General features: G+C 48.2%; 2 protein-coding genes and 1 long non-coding RNA gene across 7 annotated transcripts in view; 1 reads left to right on the top strand and 2 right to left on the bottom strand.

The window, feature by feature from the left end:
• Positions 1-398: 398 nt before the first annotated feature.
• Spmip5 (sperm microtubule inner protein 5) lies at positions 399-9,150 on the bottom strand. 4 transcript variants are annotated; one of them, XM_021152201.2, is made up of 6 exons: positions 9,073-9,150; positions 7,417-7,477; positions 3,683-3,901; positions 2,142-2,328; positions 819-916; positions 399-731 (listed from the first exon to the last, which is right to left on the bottom strand). In XM_021152201.2, the coding sequence occupies exons 1-6, from the start codon at positions 9,112-9,114 to the stop codon at positions 601-603; spliced, it is 738 nt and encodes a 245-aa protein (XP_021007860.2). In that variant the 5' UTR covers positions 9,115-9,150; the 3' UTR covers positions 399-600. The 4 variants fall into 4 exon arrangements, with proteins under 4 accessions (XP_021007860.2, XP_021007858.1, XP_021007861.1 ...); XM_021152199.2 differs by having other exon boundaries at positions 9,097-9,150; XM_021152202.3 differs by lacking the exon at positions 9,073-9,150 and adding an exon at positions 8,310-8,390.
• A 69-nt stretch (positions 9,151-9,219) lies between these two features.
• Positions 9,220-10,461, top strand: LOC110285472 (uncharacterized). Its single transcript, XR_002377059.3, has 3 exons — positions 9,220-9,286; positions 10,208-10,315; positions 10,409-10,461. It is a non-coding gene; the product is annotated as an uncharacterized LOC110285472 (long non-coding RNA).
• Positions 10,325-23,205, bottom strand: part of Hspa12a (heat shock protein family A (Hsp70) member 12A) — a 148,882-nt gene continuing 136,001 nt past the window's right edge. For both annotated transcript variants that reach the window (XM_029472581.2, XM_021151657.3), the window contains 5 exons: positions 20,877-20,963; positions 20,240-20,344; positions 19,319-19,577; positions 15,481-15,584; positions 10,325-14,658 (listed from right to left, as the gene is read on the bottom strand). In XM_029472581.2, coding sequence (XP_029328441.1) covers positions 14,021-14,658; positions 15,481-15,584; positions 19,319-19,577; positions 20,240-20,344; positions 20,877-20,963 — 1,193 coding nt within the window. In that variant the 3' untranslated portion in view covers positions 10,325-14,020. The remainder of the gene's footprint in view (positions 14,659-15,480; positions 15,585-19,318; positions 19,578-20,239; positions 20,345-20,876; positions 20,964-23,205) is intronic.

Genomic DNA, 23,205 nt, shown 5'->3' with positions numbered 1-23,205 from the left:
CAAATTATAACCTGGGGTTATTGATGGAAAAATAGCAGAGAGGGTAGATATCTGCCCAGCTCTAGTGCTGATTAAGGCTTATTACAAATATAAAGATTATGCGCCTTTTATCTGGGAACTGAATAACTAAAGGCAGGGTAGAAGCCCTGAATTGAAATTAAATATTTTCTACAGCAGTACAGTTACCCCGATAGCAGCTACCGATTCCCCAAAGGTTTGAATAGCCTTGGTGCCTCCCCTAGCCCCCATTAAATGAACTGCGTCACTGAAGCTGCCTCCAAAGAGTCTGTTCCCACCACCTGAGGTCTCTTTGTTCCCAGCAGCCTGGCCTTGATTTCCCTCTCAGAATCACAGAGTATGATCAAAAATCCAAAAACAAACAAACAAACAAAACAACCAACAAGCTTAGTACGCTGAGATGTAGCCTCTGAATCCGCAGACTGTCTTAGGAGACACTGCTAATTACTGGGGGCAGCAGTTAAGGAATTCTTATTAAATCACCTCATTGCCCAAAGAGGGTGAGGGGGCTAGTTTTGATGCAAGTACAACAGGTGTCTGTGCTCCCTTGAGGCTTACATCTCCTAGGGAGGATGCAGGGCTCTAGCTCTCGGCAAAAGCCTTTGCTAAGGATGGTGGCTCCCCATACACATTCCTGCTGCATGACTGGCTGGACCACTGAGCACAGCCACAGGGCCTGGGAGCTTGGGGGTCCTCACTTGGGGGTGTTTGACCTGGAAGAGAAAGATTCCATATGAGCTGCACACAGGTGACCCAGCTGAGCAAAGGGGTCAGAAGGAAACCCTGCCTCCCTAGCTTACCTGGCCCAGAGAATGCTGGATATGCGCGTGAGAGACCTTGCAGCTGCAAGATTTTTGAAGAAGGGCTAAGAGGCTCGGCAGCCCTCACATCGTATGTTCTAAAATAAGCAGAAAGCATGACATCACTCCTTTTAATATGAGGTATAGCATGCAGGTCCTGAGCAAGCGCAGTGCGTTCGTTCTAATCTTTATAACCCACCCTAAGGTTTGTAAATACCATCCCTATCTCACAGATGGTAAACTGAGGCCGAGTGCTTCCCTGTGCACTGCTCCGGTGTCCCTGCCCGCTCCCTCCCTCAGCATCCTGAGAGCTTGCTTAGAGGTTCTAGCAGGGAGCACAGGAGATCAGTCCTCTTCCACAAAACAGACAACTTCAGGAGGAGAGAAGAGACCAGAGGAGGAGGACACCACCCAGTCAGCCAGATCTCCCGAATCAATCCCAGCAATAAATGGGGTGACAGATCTTACAACCAGTCACCCCCCATTTTTGTTGTTTGATTTTTTTTTTTTTTGATACTGGATCTCCCTATGTAGCCTTGGCTGTCCTGAAACTCACTATGTAGACTAAGCCAGCCTTTGCCTCTGGATTGCTGAAACTACAGGTATGCACCATCATGCTTGGCTTCCCTTAGCATCTTAAGTCTTAGGCCAGTGCTGAGACAGGCAGTTGCGATGGGACTCTAGCTAGCAGGAGCATTGCAAGCACAGCTCCGGCAGGCCTCACCTGTATCCCCTATTCCCTCTGCTTTGCTAGAAACCATTAGATTACATATCTAAAGCCAACCACCAAGGTGTATTCCCTTATTTGGCCACTAACCCCTCCGAAGCCTGACTACCAAGGTCCAGCTATCAAAGAATTGAAGTCCAGCAATTGAAAGCCCCCTTATGGCTGTCCAAATTAACCTGTCCAGTCAAAATTAAACATCTGATCCTAACTTGAAGTTTCCCCTTGTACCTTTATAAATTGCCATTTGCCTATGTGCCACATCTGTCTCTTCTTTATCCAGAGGCAGTCCTCTGTCCGCCCCTCCCTCCCTAGACAAATGGTCCTTCCCTCCTCTCCCTTGAGATCACCCTCCCCCCCCCACCCCCATCTGCTTTGTCTCTTACTCCCTGCCCTTAGTTCCTGTGGGGTAAATAATTCTCCTTTGTGCTGAGAACTTGGTCTGTTTGTTGCTCCCAGCCCTTCCAAGGCACAGCTGGGGGAGATGTGTTCAGAGCTGGGCTGACACTGTATGAGTGCCCTGCTGTCCCTGCCCCACCCCTGCCCCTGGTTCTGCTCCCTAGGCCCTGCAGTTTATGTGTGATGCAAACTACACTTACTGCTCATATGGCTTCAGCTGAGCCCTCTTGGCTTGCTCCACCAAATCCAGGAAGTCCTTGTAGCACTTTTTGGCCATGATGGTATACCTTGTGGCATAGCCAAATTCAGTGACCCTGGCTCTGGGCAGGTAGCCTGCCCAGCCAGGGATAGGGGGTTCCTGCAGCGGTTTCTTCTCGTTTTTGCATTCTGTAAAGGAGACAGCAAGGGTCCTGAGAGTTTCAGAGAAGCACAGTAGAAAGAACTCCCAAGCTCCCTGGCTTAAGAACAGATATCCCAGGAACCTCTAGGCCATGCCTAGGGCCTCACTGTGTGCCAGCTTCTCTCCTGATATCGCCTTTCCTTCTCTCAGCAGCAGCCTTGGAAGCAGACGCTACTGTTACCTCCACGTGTTACTTCTGAGGCAAGTCCTGAGGCATAGCCAGGAAGCAGTTAAGATAGGTCCAGGGCGCACCTGCTCTTGGACACTAAATTCAGCAGAGTCTCCAGGTGGGAGAAAGCATATCAGAATCAGAACCAGAAGGCCCTGCCATTAGGTCCTGGTGGTCACAGTGATTGTCAGGGTGGCCTTGGCTAGCTTCACTGCCTCCTTCATGTGCTGGAAGAACCAAGTGAGACACTGAGTTCCAGATCAAAGCTGGACAGCTCCCTAGGGGATGCCTAGTCCATATGCTCTGCACATATAAATTATTAAACATTGTGGATAAGTATCTAAACAACTCAGTATTAACAACTAAGTGTGCCTCTGTGGTGTGTGTGTGTGTGTGTGTGTGTGTGTGTGTGCCGGTGAGCGTCCACTTACTTGTGGAGGCCAAAGGTCCGCACTGAATGTCTTCTTTAGACAGTCTTGCCTTATTTTTTGAGGCTGGATACATCGATGACTCTGGAGATCAATTTGGCTATGCTAGTTGGCCAACAAGCCCCTGAGACCCACCTATGCAATGATGACAGTCATGGGCTGCCATACCTGGCTTATTTACATCTGCTCTGCGGGGATCAAACATGTCCTCAGGCTTGTTCAGTGAGCACTCTGTCAACTGAACCATTCCCCAGCCCTCCATTTCTCTCCCCTTTAGATATACAAACGATCCAGCTTGAAATCGCATTAAATTATCACTGCGTTATTGGGTCATTGGTCATTCTGTGTGAAACCCCTTCCTGCAGAATTAGTATCTACAGCAGCAGGATTCAAATCTAGGACAGATTGTCAGCATCCTTGCTGTGGACCCCTTGAGGGCACCTCTAGGGGCCTCTAGTGGAGAATGACTGAGTCATCCTCACAGGGCTATCGTGTCTGCTTAGAGAACAAAGACGGCCAGCTTAGAGAAAACTCTCAAAGTGGAATCCACAGATCCATAAGCTGATGTTGAAAGGGATCTAAGGGAGTTGTCAGCCCCCCGTGGGTCCCTTCCCTTCCCTATGGGCTCCTTCCCCTCCACATTGGTCCCTTCCCCTCCACATGAGCACTAGGTGCTCATTCCAGTTGCACAATGGCCTGCTGGGATCTCATGCAGGTGATTCGATGATTCGGAGAGGGCCGTACCCAGAGTCAGGGGGTGGTACTTCTTGGCATACTCATGCAACACCCACAGGACTGTGTCCTCAGAACAGATGGGCTTCAGGGGTGGGGTGTTGGCCACAGAGCAGTTTAGTCCCTGCTGGTCCTCCTTGTATCTCTGCGTTCTCTCCTGGAACGCTTTCACACAGGGATTCATGCGGTCCTCGCTGGAGCTTTCCTGGCAACTGAGCCATGGTATGAAGCCTGTGAGAGACAGGGAATCACAGGGGTGAGCATGCAGGCTACAGTCTGAGAGTCTGAGAGCCTGCCTCTCTACCCACCACCACAGCCCTCCACTTGGCTCCCCTCCACCACCACCAACGCTGTATTTTTCCAGAGGCCATTAATACAGTCGGTGTTGTTGTTTGCATCATAGCTCGCCCCTCCCAAGGCTGCAGAAAAATGACCTTGAAGCTGGAGAGGGAAGGTCCATTTCAACAAAGGCGAATGACAGTCATACACTTTGATGGCAAAGCCCCCTATGTCAGGCTGAACAGCAAATGGGGAAAGCGTTTAATGGGTCCAAATGATAGTCTGAGGAGTAATTGAAATTATTCATCTTTTTTTTTAAGCTTATTTTCCTTGACACTTCCCAAATGCAATCTGGGATCTTTCTTGCCAGACCATAGGGAAATTGCAGGCCCATTAAAAGCAAGACTATAACATAAAAAGGTAAATTCATTATCTGTAAGACCCACCCCCAGGACAATTTTTCACCATTTCCCTCAAAATAACATGTAATCATTACAATTAGTAAGGGTAAAAACACAACTATTTATTTAAACTGGATGCTGAATCCCTAAGTGTTATAGCATCGCCACAATAAAACCATTTAACAACAATAACAAAAAAAAAAAAAAAAAAAAAAAAAGGGCTGAGGGACTGGTGAAGAACTTAGTGTTAAGCAGCAAAGTAAATAAATGTCTCTCAGTCCTGAAGCACACTGTTTTCACCTTTGTTGCTTAAGAAAGAAAACCTACTTAACACCAAGACCAACGTGACCATTGTAGTCCCCAATAGCAAAGAATGCCTTGAACCTGGTCTGCTGGCCAGCCTGAGTCTGCTTCTGCACAGGCATGATTTTCAGAACCTCATCCTTTAGGGACACACCCAGCCCAGGACTCTGTGTGGAGAGGCTACTGGGGGAATTGGCAAGCCCCACACTGTTCTATGCAAGGTGACAGGCTGCTGTGGCTCTGTGCTGGTGAATTTCATTCCTGCCCCCAGAGGCACTGGAATTGCCTCTGCTCCTGTGCCCAAGAAACTCCTGATGATGGCCGGTATAAATGACTGCTACACTTCAGCCAGAGGCTGCACTGCCACCCTGGGCAATTTTGCTAAGGCCACCTTTGATGCCATCTCCAAGACTTACAGCTACCTGACCCCAGACCTCTGGAAATAGACTGTCTTCACCAAGTCTCCTTATCAGGAATTCACTGATCATCTTGTGAAAACCCACACCAGAGTCTCTGTTCAGAGGACCCAGGCTCCAGCTGTGGCTACCACATAAGGATTTTGTACAAGAAAAATAAAAGAATTAAGCCTGCTTTAAAAAAAAAAAGAAAGAAAGAAAGAGAGAGAGAGAGAGAGAGAGAGAAAGAAAGAAAGAAAGAAAGAAAGAAAGAAAGAAAGAAAGAAAGAAAGAAAGAAAGAAAGAAAGAAAGAAAGAAAGAAAGAAAACCTACAATCAAAGAAAACACATGGTGGGCCTTGAGGTTCCAGCTGCACATGTAGCCGAGGATGGTCTAGTCGGTCATCAATGGGAGGAGAGGCCCTTGGTACTGTGAAGGTTTATGCCCCAGTGTAGGGGAATGCCAGGGCCAGGAAGCAGGAGTGGGTAGATTGGTGAGCAGGGGAAAGGGGGAGGGGATAGGGGGTTTTCGGAGGGGAAACCAGGAAAGGAGATAACATTTGAAATGTAAATAAAGAAAATATCTAATATAATAAATATGAGAGAGAGAGAGAGAAAGAAAGAAAGAAAGAAAGAAAGAAAGAAAGAAAGAAAGAAAGAAAGAAAGAAAGAAAGAAAGAAAACCTGGCTTTGACCGTGAATGTAGCAGCTCTTACTCCTGTACTCAACAAGAAAGCACCTTCTAGAAGAATCTAATCTACTAACCTTGACAGGGCTGAAGACCAAAATCTGTTACGGTTTGAATGTAAAGTGTGTCTCCACAGGCTTGTACATTTGAAACTTGGCCCATGATGCTGTTTGGGGAGGCTGTGGAAGTGGGGTCTGGCTGCAGGAAGTGGGTGACTGAAGGCGGGCTTTAAGGTTTCTAGACAAGTACCACTTCCTGTCCTCTCTCTGCATCTTGATCCATCATAATGTAAAGTCCCATCCACGAGCTCTTGCTTCCAGGCCTTCCTGCCCATGATGGGCCATACCCTCAAACTGTAGCCACAAGAAGTCCCTTACACTGATTCTTATCAGGTGCTTGGTCACAGCAACAACTCGATACCAGCTATTGCTCCAACTGCTGGGCAATCAGATGTGCTTTGGAGGAGCCACAGAGACTTGGAGCTCTTTGGGAAGTGGCGTCTCTACCACCAGGACCTACTTATTTTTATCTTATGTATGTGTATTCACATGCATGATACTCATATACCTAATGACACAAGACATCTTACTGGGTCCTGATGAGGACCACGATACTTACACAGGTATGTATATGCTGCCTCCTTTAATCACCAGAGTATCCCACGTGATTTGGTAAATTGTATCCCCCAAATACACATATCCAAGTCCTTAATCCCTGATGGGCATATCAGGTTATAAGTATAGGTGTAGGCATGGCCTTCTGAGGAAATATGGTCTTAAAAATATAATTAAGGAGCTAAAAGTAAGATCATTCCATATTCAAGCTGTCTTCAAAAACAAAGAGACTGGTATCCTTAAGAGAGAAGAGGGGGCGACCTGGAGACTCAAACTCACAAAGCCCACTTGAATCAAGAGCTGATGGGGCTGGTTGCCATTTCATAGAATCCATTTCTTACACAAAGAAGGTTATTTACAACCATGTAGACAGTAGAAAGTGGGGTGTGAACTAAATCTGAACTGTCGGAATCCAAAGCCCATTCTCTTAGCGAGCCAGTGGGGCTGGCTGAGCCTTTAAACCTTGGACTATTCTCTAAGCATAGGCCCTTCTGAGGACAGCTAAGTATGAAAACCCAGGGCCCCACTGAGCACATACATCACTTATTGGGATGCTCACAGTTCTCAGTGACTCAGACCTGCAGTGAAAGAAGCGTTAAGAACAGAGACCAACTGTTCTCAACTGTCAGAGATAAGGGCTCTTAGACATAGAATTTCAGGGCTAGATCCTCAGTAGGGCAGGTGCTTGGCCTCCCTGTATGAGAGAGACACAGGAAGGAGTGAGAAAAGTGAGAACCACCCTTGAGGGAGACTTGGGGAAGCCCAACTTGGGAAATACAAAGCCCCAACTTCTACACTGTTTGTCTGTCCTCAATTACTATGTGTGTTCTTATCTACAAACCACTCAGTGGGTGTTAAATGCTTCTGGTATGCCTAGCAGGTCCTGAAAGATCTGGCCTAAGTGATTTCTCCTCAATTAATCCAAAGCTAGCTGTCACCTTCTTGCAGCACTGGGTGCCTTCAATGTGTGTCTTTAAAGCTGAAGTACTTGCACTAGCCCAGTTAGATAAGGGCAATGCTCCAAGACAAGCCAGAGACCAGGACCACTGTCACAAATGCTACTTACCGCAGTATCCTGGAGTGATGGGCAGCTGTCTCATGAAGGTCTTGGGAGACTCCATTTTACTCTGTAGTGAAGGGAGAGAACCAGGAGCTGACCTCAAGAGCCCCCCCTCCCCCCAAGGACTCACTGCACATGTGCAAGAGTTCTTGAGTGCAAAAGAATGATTTTGTCAGGGACTGAGACAGCTATACCACCATCCCACGCAAAGCTAGCTGGCAGAGTTGCTGTTAGTTATAAATCAGAGACCTAGTACCAAGGGCTCATTACCTTTTATGCGTCTTGCAGATCTCCACCTATGAATGTCTCACTTTCCAGAGATACCCTTCCTACCACTTTCACCTACCCACCCACTCATCCATCCACCCACCATCAACCTAATAAAACTATGTGCATATTTAGCCATGAAACAGGACAGAGTTGTCAATATAAAGATGAGCAAAGACCTAGGAGCCACCATGTAAGAAAGAGCTCACGTAAGGCTCATGAAACTGGCATGGGGAGAAATGACAAGCAGCTCATTTCCCCACAGCACAGTCTTAATTCAGGCAGACTCTGGTTTTGGTAGCAACTTGCGTTGCTAAGTCCCTTTACTCTCAGAATATCTGACAATGCCTGATGTCATAACTAGGGGGACAGGATGCTACTGGTATCTTGTGACTAGGTCCCTGTTCAACTTTATTCAATGAATATGAGACAAACCTCCCCCCCCCCAAAAAAAAAAACAAAACAAAGTCTTAGAGCACAATTGTCTTGGGGGTGGATCTGAAAACAAAAACAAAACAAAAACAAAACAAAAACTGGCATGGAATCCAAGGAGTGGAGGAATGGAGATAGTAAGAGCCTATTCTAATACTAGGTACATAGAAACCACCTCTGGAGCTAATCCCTTTGCTCACCAGGGATAATCAATGGTCTCCCACAAGGAGCCATTTGTCTGTGGATTCTGTGGTGCATCTATCCTGCCAAGCCAGTGCATCTCTTTAAAGTGGTACTTTTGAGGCCATAATCTTAAGTAGAAAAGAGGGTGGGGGACACAAGTCAGTTGTTGAAGCAGTCCAACACAACGGAGTACAGCCAAGAGCAACGGAGGTGGGACACAGTCAAGGACCACTTAACCTCTGGCACTGTGTACCTGATGCCCAGAAGGAGGTTGGGTTTAGACTCGCAGAACTAATGTCTGCTGGCTGGCTGGGAACTCATGTCCAGCTCAACACTGATCACTACTGGCCAAGTTCTCAGAACCTTTACAGGCAGAAAGCAGAGAATCCTCCCAACAGATCCATAACACAAATACTGCCCTACTGTTAACACCCATTTCTAGGTAATGATTAATAAAGACAACAGACACTTATAGAATACTAGCTATGGGTCATGGCTGAAGGGAACTGTATTCTTGTTTATACTCTACAGTGTCATAGGGCTGTCTATTGAGGGAAAACACAGAGCATAGAGATACGTTGTTTCAACGCTTTGGATGGGGGCGCGGGGGCGGAGCAAGGGCTGCTGAATTCCCAGGGGCAGGAAGTGCTGAATGACTGTGACCCTTGGGTGGTAAGAAACAAGCCATCCTGTAAGGGACAGGGGCAGGGAGGAGCTTGGAGGGCTTCAGAAGAAAGGCAGGACAGAGTCTAGGAGAAGAAAGGACCCTTCTCCACTCACTTCCCACGGGGCCCCTGCTCTCACCTCCGCTGGCTTGAGCATCCCCAGGGAACCAGGAGGTTCTGCCTGCCCACCGGCTCTTCTAGACCTTTGTGAGCTCACCCTGGCTGGGCGGGGCAGATGCTGGATTCATACGGGGTATTTGTAGCTGGCCCCGCCCTTACATGAAAACCAGGGGTCAGGATGACACCGAAAAAAGAACTACAGGCACTTGGTAAACCCAGTAAATTTAGCCGCTAATCTCTCAGCAGCCAGCGGAAGTCCAGATGTTTGCCCAGTCCATCGTTTGATCTGGGAGTTGTTGCCTCTAACAAGCTGTAGCTTGAGCTCCTCATTCCCACCGGGAGGTGGGGGTGGGGAAGGGGGGGCAGGGCCAGGCTGGCCAGTGTAGACAGGGGAGGATCCTTACCCGAAATCCACATCACCACCTGCACCCCCTTTCCCCTCAAAGTTGGAACAGTGGTCTCTAACCCCACCCCCACCATCTGAGGCCAGCAATAGGAAGGAGGCAGTTTGGGAAAGAAAGGCCACCATGTCTATTTGGCTTCCAAACGGGCTCTTTCCTCAGTCCCCTTGCACACACTTTTACTCTGTCTGGAGAGCTATCTATCTGGGGTTGTTTCTGGTCCGCCCACCCCACCCCCCATCCCGCAAGGTCCCTGGACACAAAAAAAGGGCCTTAACAAAGTGAAGGGGTGCCTGAGGAAGTTGTCTGACTTTGACCGACTCTCAATATGATGCCGTGTGAGCCAATTAGGGTATGGGTGGCCTTACAGCTCTGCCTGGCTGTTGGCTCGACAGAAGCCGAGGGGCTTTCCACAGTGCCCATCTAATGCTCATTAGTGTGTTTCCCTGGAGAGTACAGGACCGTACCCCTCCTGGACACTGAACTTTAGATCAAGCCAGGTAGAGATAACCACCTTTTCACTCCTTTGGGCTGGTGGGACCGCACTTCATGCCATCTGATACCTCTAGGGCCAATTAAGAATGTGCTTCAGAGGTAGAGCCTGGAAGGAAGCCAAGGATTTATGACAGCCAGCCTCAGCCTGCAGGGATGCCCTGAAGGCAGGCACCACCAAGGCCTTAGACACTTAGTGATTTCCCTTAACTCATTCTGCCCTTCTCTTCTCTACAGCTAAACCACTTCCTTCCCATTTGGAGGAGACAGGACTCTGGACATATGGAGCTCTGATTCTGAGCAAATGGTGGGTTGTCAGTAAAGCTTGTACCACTGAGAAAGGAGGTGAGCCAGTCATGATCCCCTATAAATCCACCTACACCCCAATGGAGAAAAATTATTCTAGGCCATGTGAAATTGAGAGGTTTACTTTATTAGAATCCGTGAAGACAAGAGTTTGCAGACACAATGCTGTCCAGTTGTGAACTGCTGCAGAATTCTGTGAAGTTTGGATCTATCTTGTAGTCAACAAGACTCCCAGTGGTTGAGATCTTAGGATATTGTTCCATATTGCAAGCAGATGAGAGGTGTTAAGAGATATTATGGCCATCAACTTTTATACTAGCCATCCACTGAAGCCATTCCCCGGCATACGTACTGCGCAGCCTAATCACAACTATTACGACACTACAATGTGAAGTTCATCTTCGATTAATAATGCATTTTTGACTCCTGTTTATATTGGTGCATGCAATTCTTTGCTACCCTGGCAATTAACCAGATCTGGACTCTAAAAGCTAAACTTGGTCTAAGTAACATTCTAAGGGCAGGGCAGGCTCTGTAACCTGGACTCAGCCATGGCTCCCCAGAACCTCTTCTGTAGCACCTCTTCCCTCCTGCCTGTCACTCTGCATTTATGAATGCCTGCTGTGTAACTGGAAAGGTTAGTTAAGTGACCAGATAACCTATGCAAAGGACAATCAGTCAAGACCACAGACCATCTGGAACTTTCTAAGACTGGGAAATGTGCTCCAGGTCTACTCGTCCAGTGTTCCTACTAGGATTATTTCAGTCAGGGTAGGGATAGATTGGAGATCTTTATACTAAAAGAGTTTGGCTACTGGGACTGCATCTCTGGGCCCAAGGGAAGTCCAGTGAAATCACACCCTTTCTCCATCATCAGTTTGCGAACAGTGCAGATTTCTATCAGCTCATTTAAGCAACATAGGAGGCAAGGAGATAGGCAGACAAATGGTAAGGAGTGCTTTGTTAGCCAGGACAATAAGGGCTTGAGTACAATAAGGGCTCCCACTCATTCGACCCAACGGAAACCTTGGCCCATGGAGTATTTGGTTCCTTTGATCATGAAGCACGCCACCCTGCCAGACACAAAGCGTTTTGTTAGGCACCGCTTCCAGAATCAGTACGTTCAGCTCTCAAAGTGTAGACGGGAGAATTGCTACATTACTCTTTATGCAGACCGTTCAGCTGTGGGTAGGGGTGTGCAGGGGTGGAGGGGTCTGATGAAGCTGTTCATCTGGGTAGTCTGTGTGATCAGAGTGCTCTGACCCAAGGCACCTCTGTCTATTGCTCAGTCTCGCATGCGTCGTCCACTGCGGGGGGAACAGCACAGACAGCAGCCAGTGAGGACAGTTAAGAAATGAAGCTGTGGAGCTTACAGGCAGCAGCGTTATTAACCAAAATTAAGAGTATTTTCCCATTCAAACAAGCACAAGTAGAAATAAAGATTCTGTACAAGATTCTCCTGTTCTATGTACATAAAATTATATCCATTATAACAAAATCGAAAGTCTATTTGAGGACTGTGGCTGGAAACACCCCTGAGCTTCTGGAGCAGGGTTAGCAGGAGTCCCAGAAAGCAAGCATCCTGAGGTCTGGATGTGAGACCCTGCCGTCCAGTTTGGGGTTCCCATTCGCTTGTTCTGTGGTTTGATAGCATTTTTTTTTTCACATTCTGGCAGGGAGTTCTGCGGCAAGCGGTGTGGAAAAGAAGACAATAGGTTGAAAGTCAAAATGCTTTTTTAAAAAAATCTGCATATTGGCTATGATGATGGTTCCCAAATCCAACTTTCATTTGAAGTCCCTTCCCTCATTCTGTATCTGTCCATCCATCCATCCATCCATCCATCCATCCATCCATCCGTCTGTCTGTCCATCCATTCATTCGTCTGTCCATCCATTCATTATGCATGCTTCCAGTGTTTTAAATCAGGATGAATTCCAGCAGATAAGAAAGAGAGTTCTGAACAGATAAGAAGGACTGAGTCAGGTTCTTGATCCTTTATCCTCATTTGGCTCATGTTGAATGTTGGCAATTCTAGCCTTGCACAGGAGGAGGAACACAGACCCTGGCCTTGGGAGGCTTCTTTTTCGTGGTTCCTCTCCTGCTGTCTTTTTTCCTTCTCTGATCCTTCCTGTGAGGGTTAAAAGGGCAACAGCCTCCGAGGGCAGGTGGACCTCCAACCCTCTTACCTAGAGAGCAGAGTGTAAGTGCAGGCACTCTTCCCTGAGGGAAATCTGACAGGGAGCGTTAAGGCCACACACTGTGGTCTGTGGTCACTTCAGCTTTGAGGGAATTCTCACATTCCAACACTATGACTGCAGACCCAGAGTCTGCACTGTCTGAAAGGGACTAGGTTCAGGACCCTGCTCCTGACAAGCACCGGGCGATTCTGAGGCCGGAGAGCCACAGGCCTGCCTTCATTTATCAGGTCTAGGTTTACATACTGTTTTTAGGTGAATGTGAAAAGCTGCAGGTTTGATGGAGACATTTCATGGAACAGAGCCTCCTTTCATATTTCCTTATGGTGGGATTAAGAAGAGGGGGAAGGAAGGGGTTAACTGAAAATGGGCATGGTTGGCAAGGCTGTTTTGGATTTCCGGGTGTGGTGATAGATATAAACAGAGTAAACAGAAACTTTATTTTCTCCAATTAAATTTCTGCTAAGGTCCTGATCTCTGAACTCAAGTTTCATTGTACTGAGAATCACTTTCTGATCTGGGTTTTCATTTACTGGGTTTTCAATTAACTGGGGTCCAAAAAATGCACAGCGGTGTTGTATAGTAATCAGATATACTGAGATAGACCAAATTCATATACATTTTATCAAAGTGTTTTCATCACTGTCCTAATTTGTCATTAGTTACTACTGCTAATCTCTTACTACTTTATTAAATTGAACTTTGTCATAGGTCTGTATATATAGAAAAAACATAGTATAGATAAGGTTTGGTACTATCTACCCCTTTGGTCATCCACTCAGAAGTCTCAGAATGTATACTCTCCAGAAAAAAGGGTACTGCTGTAATTTGGGGTATGTCACTAACTCTTCAGTGTACAGTACACCAAAGCAAGTTCAACCTGCTCTGGAAAATCAAGGCGTCCACACTCTTACCCCGACCCCCATCCTGGTTGAGTTAGCCAATGTTGCCCTAGCCTTCACTGAGCCTCCTTGGATTCTAAATTGTATGAGAACATGGGTGCCTGGTGTAGGCGGTCTTCTCCCACCAGCTTAAAAACAAAGAATACTGTAAGCTGCCACTGAGTCACCGCTGTGAGTTCCACCATAAAGAGAAGGAATTGACTCTGCAGGAAGCTGGTATTTCCTATTCACAGCCATCCAAGATAATTTAAAAAGACCTCCAATGAATGTTTCCCCCACCCTACCCTGCCCCCGGCACACAGTGGGCGTCCTAAGCCTTCCCTTTCAGAGGCCTCTTCCAAGCAGGCTGCACCCAGTCCTCACAAGGGCTGTTTGACCACCCAGGAACCCAGGAACCCCAGCTGGCTGCTCTGGGGATCCTCAAACTTCCTATTTCCACGTCGTGATATTGACTTTTGAGGTTTCTCTTGCTCCGGTGAACCCTCAAAAAGAATCCTTAGTTCATCTTCACTCTGGTTCATTCCTACTGAAATTCGGGTGGGCAGTGGCAAGGGTCAGGGTCAGGGTCAGGGACAGAACAGTCAAGGCTGAGGTCAGCAAATGCAGATGAGTCCCAGGGGGCTGGTGGCCAGGAGGGACAGTTACATTAGTAATTTAAGAAGTCGATCCCCACTTTGACACTTTTTGAGGTGGCTATGTCGACGGCCGTGGCCTTGATCTCAGTGTCCCCGAACTGCATGATGGTCTGGATCTCTCTGCGGGCTGGAACCGCTGTGCCACCGCTCCCCGTGAGATCCAAGCGGAGCGTGCCACACTTTTTCACCCCTGGGTCAGTGATGAAGCAGACGTTGTCATGCTCAGAGCTGTAGATGTTGATGATGATGACCAGCTGGGAAGGCTTGGCTGGGGTGTAGCTACGCTTGACCAGCTCCCCCAGGGCCACAGACTGGTCGGCGGAAATGAACTTGTCGAAGACATCGGTGCACCAGCGTGTGCCGTCCTTGACCAGTAGCTTCTCGGGAGGGTGCTTCCCTTCCACGTAGCGGTTCAGCACACCCACTCCGTAGGTGAGAGGGGACCGGCGCACCTTGATAACGGCAGGGTCCAGGCCGAAGAGGACAGCGCCCTTGAGGATGGTGAGGCCCACATCCTGCGGGATGATGATCCTGCATTTGTCGCCAAAGGCGGCCTGCACTGCCTGCTGCAAAAGCGGTGCCTCTGCAAAGCCACCCACAAGAAAGAGGAACTTGACCGTGGATACCTCTGGCTTCTGAAACAGGTCCCCTGAAAGGGAAGGAGAGGGGAAGGTCAGGTACCCAAATCAAGCCAGCAAAGGGGGATCCAGCTGTCTGAGCCTATGGGAGTCTGAGCCTGACCGATGAGCATCAGCTGGTCACTGGCTTTGTCTGAGCTCACTGTTCCCAGTTTTGATTGAGCTGGTCTAATGAAGAAAGGTTCTTATGAAGGAATCATACACATTGCCTGCTTAGCAACAAAGGCCAGGGCCGTGCCAAGTGGAATCTCAAGCTGTCAGAGGTTGTGGTGACTTTAATTAGAATTTGTTCTTCATAACAATAGTAATCCTCTAAATATGTTAGACATGACTGTTTCTGATAGTCACAAAGGTAGGTGAGGGATGCATAGAGAGTTTTGGATCCTGGGTGTCCCTAGGGGAGGATAACCCACACACAAGGAGGCAGCCCAGACAGACCTTGTCTGGCTAGAATCTGTCCTTGCTTCACAAAACAGTTCCTTCTTTCTTGGTGAGCCAAGGATTCCTAAGATTTCCTGACACTTCAAACAGGATACTTTCCCAGGGCCCGTCACTCTAGGGTATTATGGCTTCAGAGCTCCCTGACTGCTGACCTTCAAGGCCAAAGCGAAGCCTAGGTAAGGGCAGGTCCTCAGCTTCCTCAGCTTGGCAGAATTAGAGGAACAGTATTCAGAGCCATGTCCAGCAAGCCTGCCTCACGAAGTGCTTAAGCCTTGCCCACGCCAGCAGGCTCCAGCCTTGTAGCTTCCAGAGTCCCCACCAACTGGGCTGTGTAAGTACTGTCCCTATCCCAGCTCTGTTCCACAGGGGCTAAGACTGGGTCTGACACTCACGGAGGTGCTCGATGATGCTGTCGATGGTCGGCTTGAAGAGGGCGTTCATGGCATCCGGGCTCATCCTCAGCATGCCCTGGGAGGACCACTTCACAAAGTCCACACTGGGAAGAGCATCAAGAGGAAGAAGCCATGAATAAGTGCACAGTGCCAGGTTGATCTGCACAGATGTGTGGCCTGAGAGAACAACTACCCCACTGTGGGGTTAAAGGGGTTTTAAAGTCAAAAGCGTTCTTGGTAATCCCCCCGACTGCCTGGACATAGACCCCCAGATGCTCTAGAGCTAAAACATAACTTATCTGTGCCTCCTTGCTTTATTGCTAACTCCAAACTCCCCCAGCATAATGAAGCCAGTGCCTAGCACCAGAGACAAAGAGATGAGTCTCTTTCATGTTTGCCCAGTGATACTTGGGCAAACACATGTTCGAGGCTCATAGGATGGGTGTGTTGGACTGATCTAAGTTACAAGCCTGTGCTCGGGCACACCTCCTCAGTTCTCTGTGTCCCTGAGGCGTCACAGAGGTGAACCCCATTTTATAGGACCACCTCTGGGCCTCTGGGCCTCCATCCAAGACCCAGTATGACCAGAGCAGCACTGTGGAGCAGAAAGAACAATGGACAGAGCTGGGCTTTGGGGTGGTCCCATCACTTGGTAGCCATGGCCTTTCATCCCCCAGCCCCATGCCCCACCCCACCCCCATATATTCTCTGAACCTGATCTCTGTGGCTGGAAGCCAAGGTTAACAGTTCTAACCGTAGTGCCTCTCCCAGGGAAGGCTGTGAAGATCAAGTAGATGCTGTGTCTACTTTAACAATGTTTTGTTATTGTTCCTAGTTTAATATTGGGAACTAAACAGTATTGGAAACCATTCATTATCCAGACGCTCAGTAGAGACCCCATCTTTCTGGGCCAGGACACATTTCGAAGGCATAAGCCAAAGGACAGTAGGTGGTGAGGAATGACCTTGTGGCTGGTTGTGAGTGGTTGGTTTCCACATTGGGAGGGCACGAAGGCCCCAGGAACTGTGTGCCCAGGATCTGGGATTTTACCCAGAGGGCAGGTGCTCTCTCCAGGGAACCACTGGGGCAAAGAAAACACCATCCAAGTAAGACAGCCAGCTTGGTGTAGCCCTATCCGAAGAGCACAAAACCTGAATCAATTCTACTGTTTCTCAGTGAAAGGAGTCAAGGCTTCTGGGAGAAACGGCCTAGTCCAGTTTTGGGGGCAAAAAGTGTGTGATGTGAATCTGGAGAGTCTTCATACAGTCGAGGGCAAAGATACTTCAGAGGCCGGGCTGCTGTGTCAGAGGGGCTCAGAACCACATGGAAGAGGCTGCTTCTGTTCAAAGTGGAACACTCAGCACCAATGAGACTATAGTTATTACACCAACCATGGTTAAATCCCTATTTCCCTACAAAATAAAACTCATTGCCATTCTGACGGATGCTAGGATCCACTTTATTTTTTTGAGACAGGGTCTCACCCATCTAGCTCTAGCTGGCCCAGAATTTACTATGTAGACCAGGCTAGCCCCAAACAGTCTCTTGCTTCTGCCTCCCTAGTGCTGGGATTAAAGTTGTGTACCACCAAGCCACTTGAAAAAAAAAATAAGTAGAAGGATGAATAGCTATTTATTCTCTTTCTGTAGTAACTGAACAGTGGAGGAATAACTATTTCTTTAGGAGTGTTCCAGACACACCAAACAGAAAGGGAGAAGGCACAGTATCGTGGCACAAATGGGGCCACCCCTAATGAAATGTGGACTGTGCTCATGAGAAGACACTAGCATTCAACTGAAGAGACAAGCAGGTGGCACATGTCCCCTGATGGGACCAAATGGGAATGTGCGACAGCTGTGATCACCCACACAGGAACTGCCTGAGGTTAGGCTTTCAACATCCTGTCAGGGAAGAGGAAGGATCATGAAGCCCTACTCCCCCTTCAGAGTTATAAGTAGTGATGGTTGCTGGAGAGGGAGAGATGCTCTCCTTCCAGAGACACGGTGGTAAGGTACCATGTGGAATTCTGACTGTCCTGGAACTCACTCTGTAGACCAAGCTGGCCTTGGAGATCTGCCTGTCTCTGCCTCCTGAGAGCTGGTATTACAGGTGTGCACCACTAATGTCCAGCTGGGCCTGCATTTTCTAGTGATTGATCTGGGAGGGCCCAGTCTATTATGGGAGATACCACCCCAGACAGGTAGTCCTGACTGGCATACGCCAACCATGAGGATCAAGCCAGTAAACAGCACTCCTCCGTGGCCTCTGCTTCAGTTCCTGCCTCTAAGGTTCCTGTCTTGCTTGAGTTTCTGTCCTGACGTCTTTCAATGGCAGACTGTTACCTGGAACCCTGAGATGAAACCCTTTCCTCCCCAGCTTGTTTTGGTCATGATGTTTTATTATAGCAATAGGAACCCTAACTAAGTAAGACAAAGAATGAGATCAGAATACATTATTCACACACACAAAGACGTCATGATGAAGTTATTACATATAATTATTGTGTGGTAATAAACATACATTTATAAAAAGAAAGCTGCCACATATTAAGTGGATTTGCCAAAAATTCAAACTTGAATCTGCCTGAGACTCGATGTCAGTGCTTTGCAAAAGCATAGCAAGGGACCGAGAACGCATATCCAGGAGCCTGCGGGCACACAGTGAGCAAACACAGACTGATGAAAGCTCTCGGGGCAGCCAGTCAGCCTTGACAATTAATACACCATGAAGGGTGAAACCAGGAGGGAAGTTTGTATGTGCACTGGGCTTGAGATACTATGTAGCCTTCATTCGGATACTGATACAAACTATGAGACAGAAACTGATGATGCTAACTGGAGTTTTTTAAAAAGCACTCTCTCTTTCTCTCCCTTTCCACACCCCCCACACACACACACACCTGTATGACTGTGGGCATACACAGGTCATGGAATATATATGGCTCAAAAACAACTTTTTAAAGTTATTAGACATGTAGGGTTTTTTTTTTAATATTTAAAACTTTTGCCGTTTTAATTTTGCAGTAAACTGAGCTATCTGTGCAAGCTAGGGCCTTGGAGAAGCAGGAGAAACAGAACCCTCCTGGGGTTTGTTCACCTGGTACACTCTGAGCTCTCTTTTAGACACTACACTACAGCAGCCAGCCTTGTGGGTTGCATGAGAGTGACGCTTATAGGCTCATATGTTTGAATGCTTAGTCACCAGGAAGTGGCACTGCTTGAAAAGGATTGGGAGGCGTGGCTTAGTTGGAGAGTGTATGTCACAGAGTGTGGGGGTGGGGCTTTGAGATTTCAAAAGCCCATGATAGTCCAGGCCCAGTCTCCCTCTTCCCTCTCCCTCTCTCCCTCCCTATCCCTATTTATCTCTCAGCTAGCGGATCTGGATGTAGAACTCTCAGCTCCTTCTCCAGCACCGTGTCTACCTGCTGGCCTCCATGCTCCCTGCCATGCTGATAATGGACAGAACCTCTGAAACTGTAAGCCATCCCCTAATTAAAAGCTTTCCTTTATGAGAGTCGTCTTGGCCGTGGTGTCTCTTCACAGCAGTAGAGCAGTGACTAAGATTCCTCCCAAACAAAACATGCTGCTTTCATAAAGCTATTATTGTCTCAGTGACCATACCAGCTAACACAGAGACCAAGCTTTTTGTGACTGGGTACTATGCTAAATGCCTAACAGATGGGAACTCATGTTAGTCCCACAACAACCCTTTGAGGTAAGCAGAATTATTAGTCTTATTTCCATAGCAAACGTAAAACCGAGGCATGGATAACTTGAGTCGCTCGCTCGCTTAAGAGCACACCGTGCATAGGGTGAGAACTCGGGGCAAGCCAACTTACTTGCTCTTCCTCAATGCATGCTCCACACTGTGGCCCCGGAACTTCTTGTAGTAGTCAATGAAGGAGAAGGGCAGAGTGATATTCAGGGGATTGGTTCGATCTGGTGCAGCGGCTCTTTTGCGAGACTCAAAGGCGATCATTAGGTCAACCCAGGCTGCCGGGCGTTTGATCTTGAACTGTTCGATAAAATCCTCTCCAAATATTTTACAAAGCAGTTTTTCAAATTCATAATCCACTCCCAGGGATCCGTATGGTCCACCTGAGTGAGGACAAAGAAGCCCGTGATGACTAAGGCCAAGCACTGAAACGCAGGCCTTCCCTGTGTTCTCTGAAGCACACTGCGGCACCCTTGGCACGCAGACAACTACCAAGCCCACTCACACTCAAAACCCTTGGGATCTTATTCTGCGGATTTTATTTTCCTCTGCAGCAACCTATCTGTTTAAATCTTTTTCTTTATAAATAAAATCAATACAGATAACTAAATTCAAAGATCACAATATTCCCTCTCAGGAAACCCACAGGTGATGTCTGGAGAATTGGCGGACCTCAGGCCCTGTGCAGTCTATGGATGGCCTTGCCTCAGCAGACCTCCCCTCCCAAGGGGAAAAGGCACAATCCTTATTTTGGTGATCTTATTCCAGGTGCCGAAAACTGGCCTTAGATTCAGTCAGAGGTGACGCCAAGCTACGGGGAAATCCTGGTAAAGCTTCAGAAACAGAGCCACTATCCAGTTTGATGGCCCTACTCAAGCAGAGGCTTGGAAGACATTTAGATAAATTTTGCTTTCCAACTGTAAACAGATGGAAGGGCCCTCTACCACCCACAGTCCATATGCTTGCAATGCTGAGAGAAATCTGAAGTGGGTGAACTAGAGGGGTTGGGGTTGGGGAGGGGCTGTGCAGCAAGGCAGAGGCTCACCTGTTGCTTTGTACAGCTCCTTGAGGTGCCCCTCTGGTAACCGTATCTGATGGACAGTCAGGTCTACTGTGCCTCCGCCGCTGTCAACAACCACGTACTTGTCCCCTGGCACAGAAGTCAGCAACCTTAAAATACACCCCCGTGTCTGTTCCCCCTCAAACAAGCTGGCGAATGATAACCTGGCTCAGGAAGCATCATCGACAACAGCTCATCTGCATGGTGGGCACTGTTAATTAGCAGCGTAGCAAATTGATGATAACTAGAGAATCCAATCACACTCATCTGAGAAGGAAGGCTAAGCCATGCATGAAACAGCAGCTGGGTGAGAGACTCTAGAAGACCAAATAGTCATTGCACACGGGGCTGTGTCCCCACCATGTCCCGTGGCATGCAGTTAACACGAGACTCCCTCCAGAATGGGGGAGCCTTATCTTCCTTGGGAAGACTATATCTCTGTGGCTTTCTGACATACAAAATTGCGGCTCCCAGCAGGGCAGTCCCTGAGCCAGTGGCCTTTAAAGCACCCAGCCACCGAGTATCTTCCCAAAGAGCAAGCGTAACGAATATGAAAGCACTTGTGCCAACGGTGAAGAGGAATAATGGTAAGTGGAGGGAAAGGACATCCGTAGACACTTACCTTCCTCCAGCTCAGACCAGATTTCTCCTATGACATTCTCCACCAGAAAGGTCCGACTCTGCCGGTTGCGCCGCACGTGTTCCTTAGCTAGTGGCCAGCGGAGAGAGAGAAATAAAAAGGACCAAGCATAAGGAAGCATGAAGAAGCAGGCAGTCATCTGAAAGCTATTGGAGACAATGGCGTGGCGAGTTCGGGGATGGAATGTTTACTGACACTTGGGCCAAGGGGATTAATGAACATGGCATCAAACACCAGAAAGCCAGTCCTTCCAGGGAAAGAAACCCTCATCTTTGCCCATGCCCAGCTGTGAAGAAGCCCTGACGAGATTCTTGGCTCTGGCGGCTTTCTTCTGGGGAGTGGGTTAATGAAATGGGCCAGTTTCCCAGCAGCCCGTGGTGCCCTGGGTTAAACCATTTCACGTCATGGTGCTTTGGAATGCTGGACACATCTTCCTCATGGGAATCTCTAGGGTAAAAGGATTGAGAGCCCTTCCCTGCAGCTGTTGAGGACAATGTGCGCTTCTGCCACATGGTGGCGCTTGGCCCACAAGGTAACATCTGAGCCTAGGGGAGCCAGGGGAAGCCTCTGTGTGTGTGCCCAGTGACTGGACCATCTAGAGGACAATGGGGCTCAGGTAACTGTCTCATCCTCAGCTGAGGAAAGTTGGCTGAAGCCAAAAGACTTGGAAATCCCTGGTTTCTTGTTTGGAAATATGAATCCTCGGACCAAAGACCTTCGCTACTTTTAAGATCTAAATTTCCTAAATTTGAAAAAACAGAGCCATGGGCTCAGAAAAGCAGCAGGCCACAGCCAAGTGGGCTTTGGGGGCCAGCCACTTTAGCCCTTTAGGCTTCAGTCTCTTGATCTATAACATGGGGATATCACTAGCTGGTCTAGACTCCTGCTTCCCCAATGCACCCTACTTGTCTACGAAATACCTGGAGTGACACACACACAGTAGGTGACACCAGAGGCAGAACACCTACTATGAGACCTAGTGGTCAGGAAATGATAACTCTGATGAATGTTTTATTAGAGCAGCCCTGGGGTGACAGAGGAAGGCTTGGCTGCCTCATCTGCCTTCCCTCTCCCCATCATTGCGTTCTTGATACCCCTGAGCTACCCTGCTTCTGAGATGCCCGAGAGTCCCTCCTTAGTGATTATCCAACAGCACCCCCCCACACACCTTCTAGCCTCTTTCTGTAAGAAACAGACTGTGTGCAAAACCAACTTCTCTCATGATTAGGACCAGCAAACACCAAGCTTGTTCCAGGTTCTTCAGAGCCTGGGCTGAAGTGGTCAAAGGGACACGGCGGGAGGGATCCCCAAACCCAGGGTTCGCTCCTGCTTCCCACACAGGGGGCAGGTGAAGTCTATTGGAGACTGAATACTTCCCTAGCATGCAAGGAGGCTGAGGTCAGATCCTAGGCACCACAGTTACAACAGGAAACAATGTCTCAAACCTTGCAGGAATCTAGCTCGCTAAAACAATTTAGATAGTCACAAAATGGCATTCATTAAAAAAAAAAAAAAAAAAGCTGAGCAAGCCGACAAAACATCTTTTCACTTCCCAAAGAACTATCCCAGCTTTTCAGGTAGATTAAGTCCAAGATTGGACAAATGTCTCTTTTATGGACCCCATTAAAACCTATCAAGAGTAAAATATTGTTCCCTGTGCACCCTAACTGTGGATGCTCAGTGTCTGCCAGCTCCATCCCTCTGTAGTAGCTTTTGTGATCATGAAGGACCCATGGCATGGCAGATGTGCTGAAACAGTGCTCCCCTGAGGTCCCCCGGCTCCCCACCCTGGGGAGAGCCAGTCCAATGGCAATGTAAGCTCACACCTAAGCCCCACTCTTGCTGCCCCTCCAAGGCAATAAGGTCAACAGTGAGGGGACAGATGTGACGGGAGCAGCAAGCCACTGGGTGACGGGGCAGATTAGAGGCAAGGAAACCCAAAAGCAAACTCCCGAGGAAGGCTCTCGCTCGATATCAGCAGATGCTTCCCGAAAGCAGAGGGCCATTCTTACACTGTATGTAAAAGCTGTCGTGGAGTCGATAGAGCCTGATAGGAATCTCTGCTTATGAGCCGAGAGATAGCTTGTAAGGTACAAGTTTGGCCTTCTTTCAAAACAGACTGTGGAAAAAGATGAGTCTTTGTGTGTTTGAAATGATAACACAAGTTCCCTAGAGGAAAGGCTGGCCCTGGTATCCCTCTGCAAAGGACTCTTGAGACTAATCTAGCCCTTGGGCCTAAGGAGAAATCTCTGCATTCAGTCTGGGAGAAAAGATCTAAGGAGTTAGCAAATAGCCCCTGGCAAGCAGACAC

This window comes from Mus caroli, unplaced genomic scaffold (genome assembly GCF_978045245.1).
Source record: "Mus caroli unplaced genomic scaffold, Mus_caroli_1 scaffold_20, whole genome shotgun sequence".
In the NCBI taxonomy this organism is placed as follows: domain Eukaryota; kingdom Metazoa; phylum Chordata; class Mammalia; order Rodentia; family Muridae; genus Mus; species Mus caroli.
This window is presented reverse-complemented; position numbering and strand designations above follow the sequence as displayed.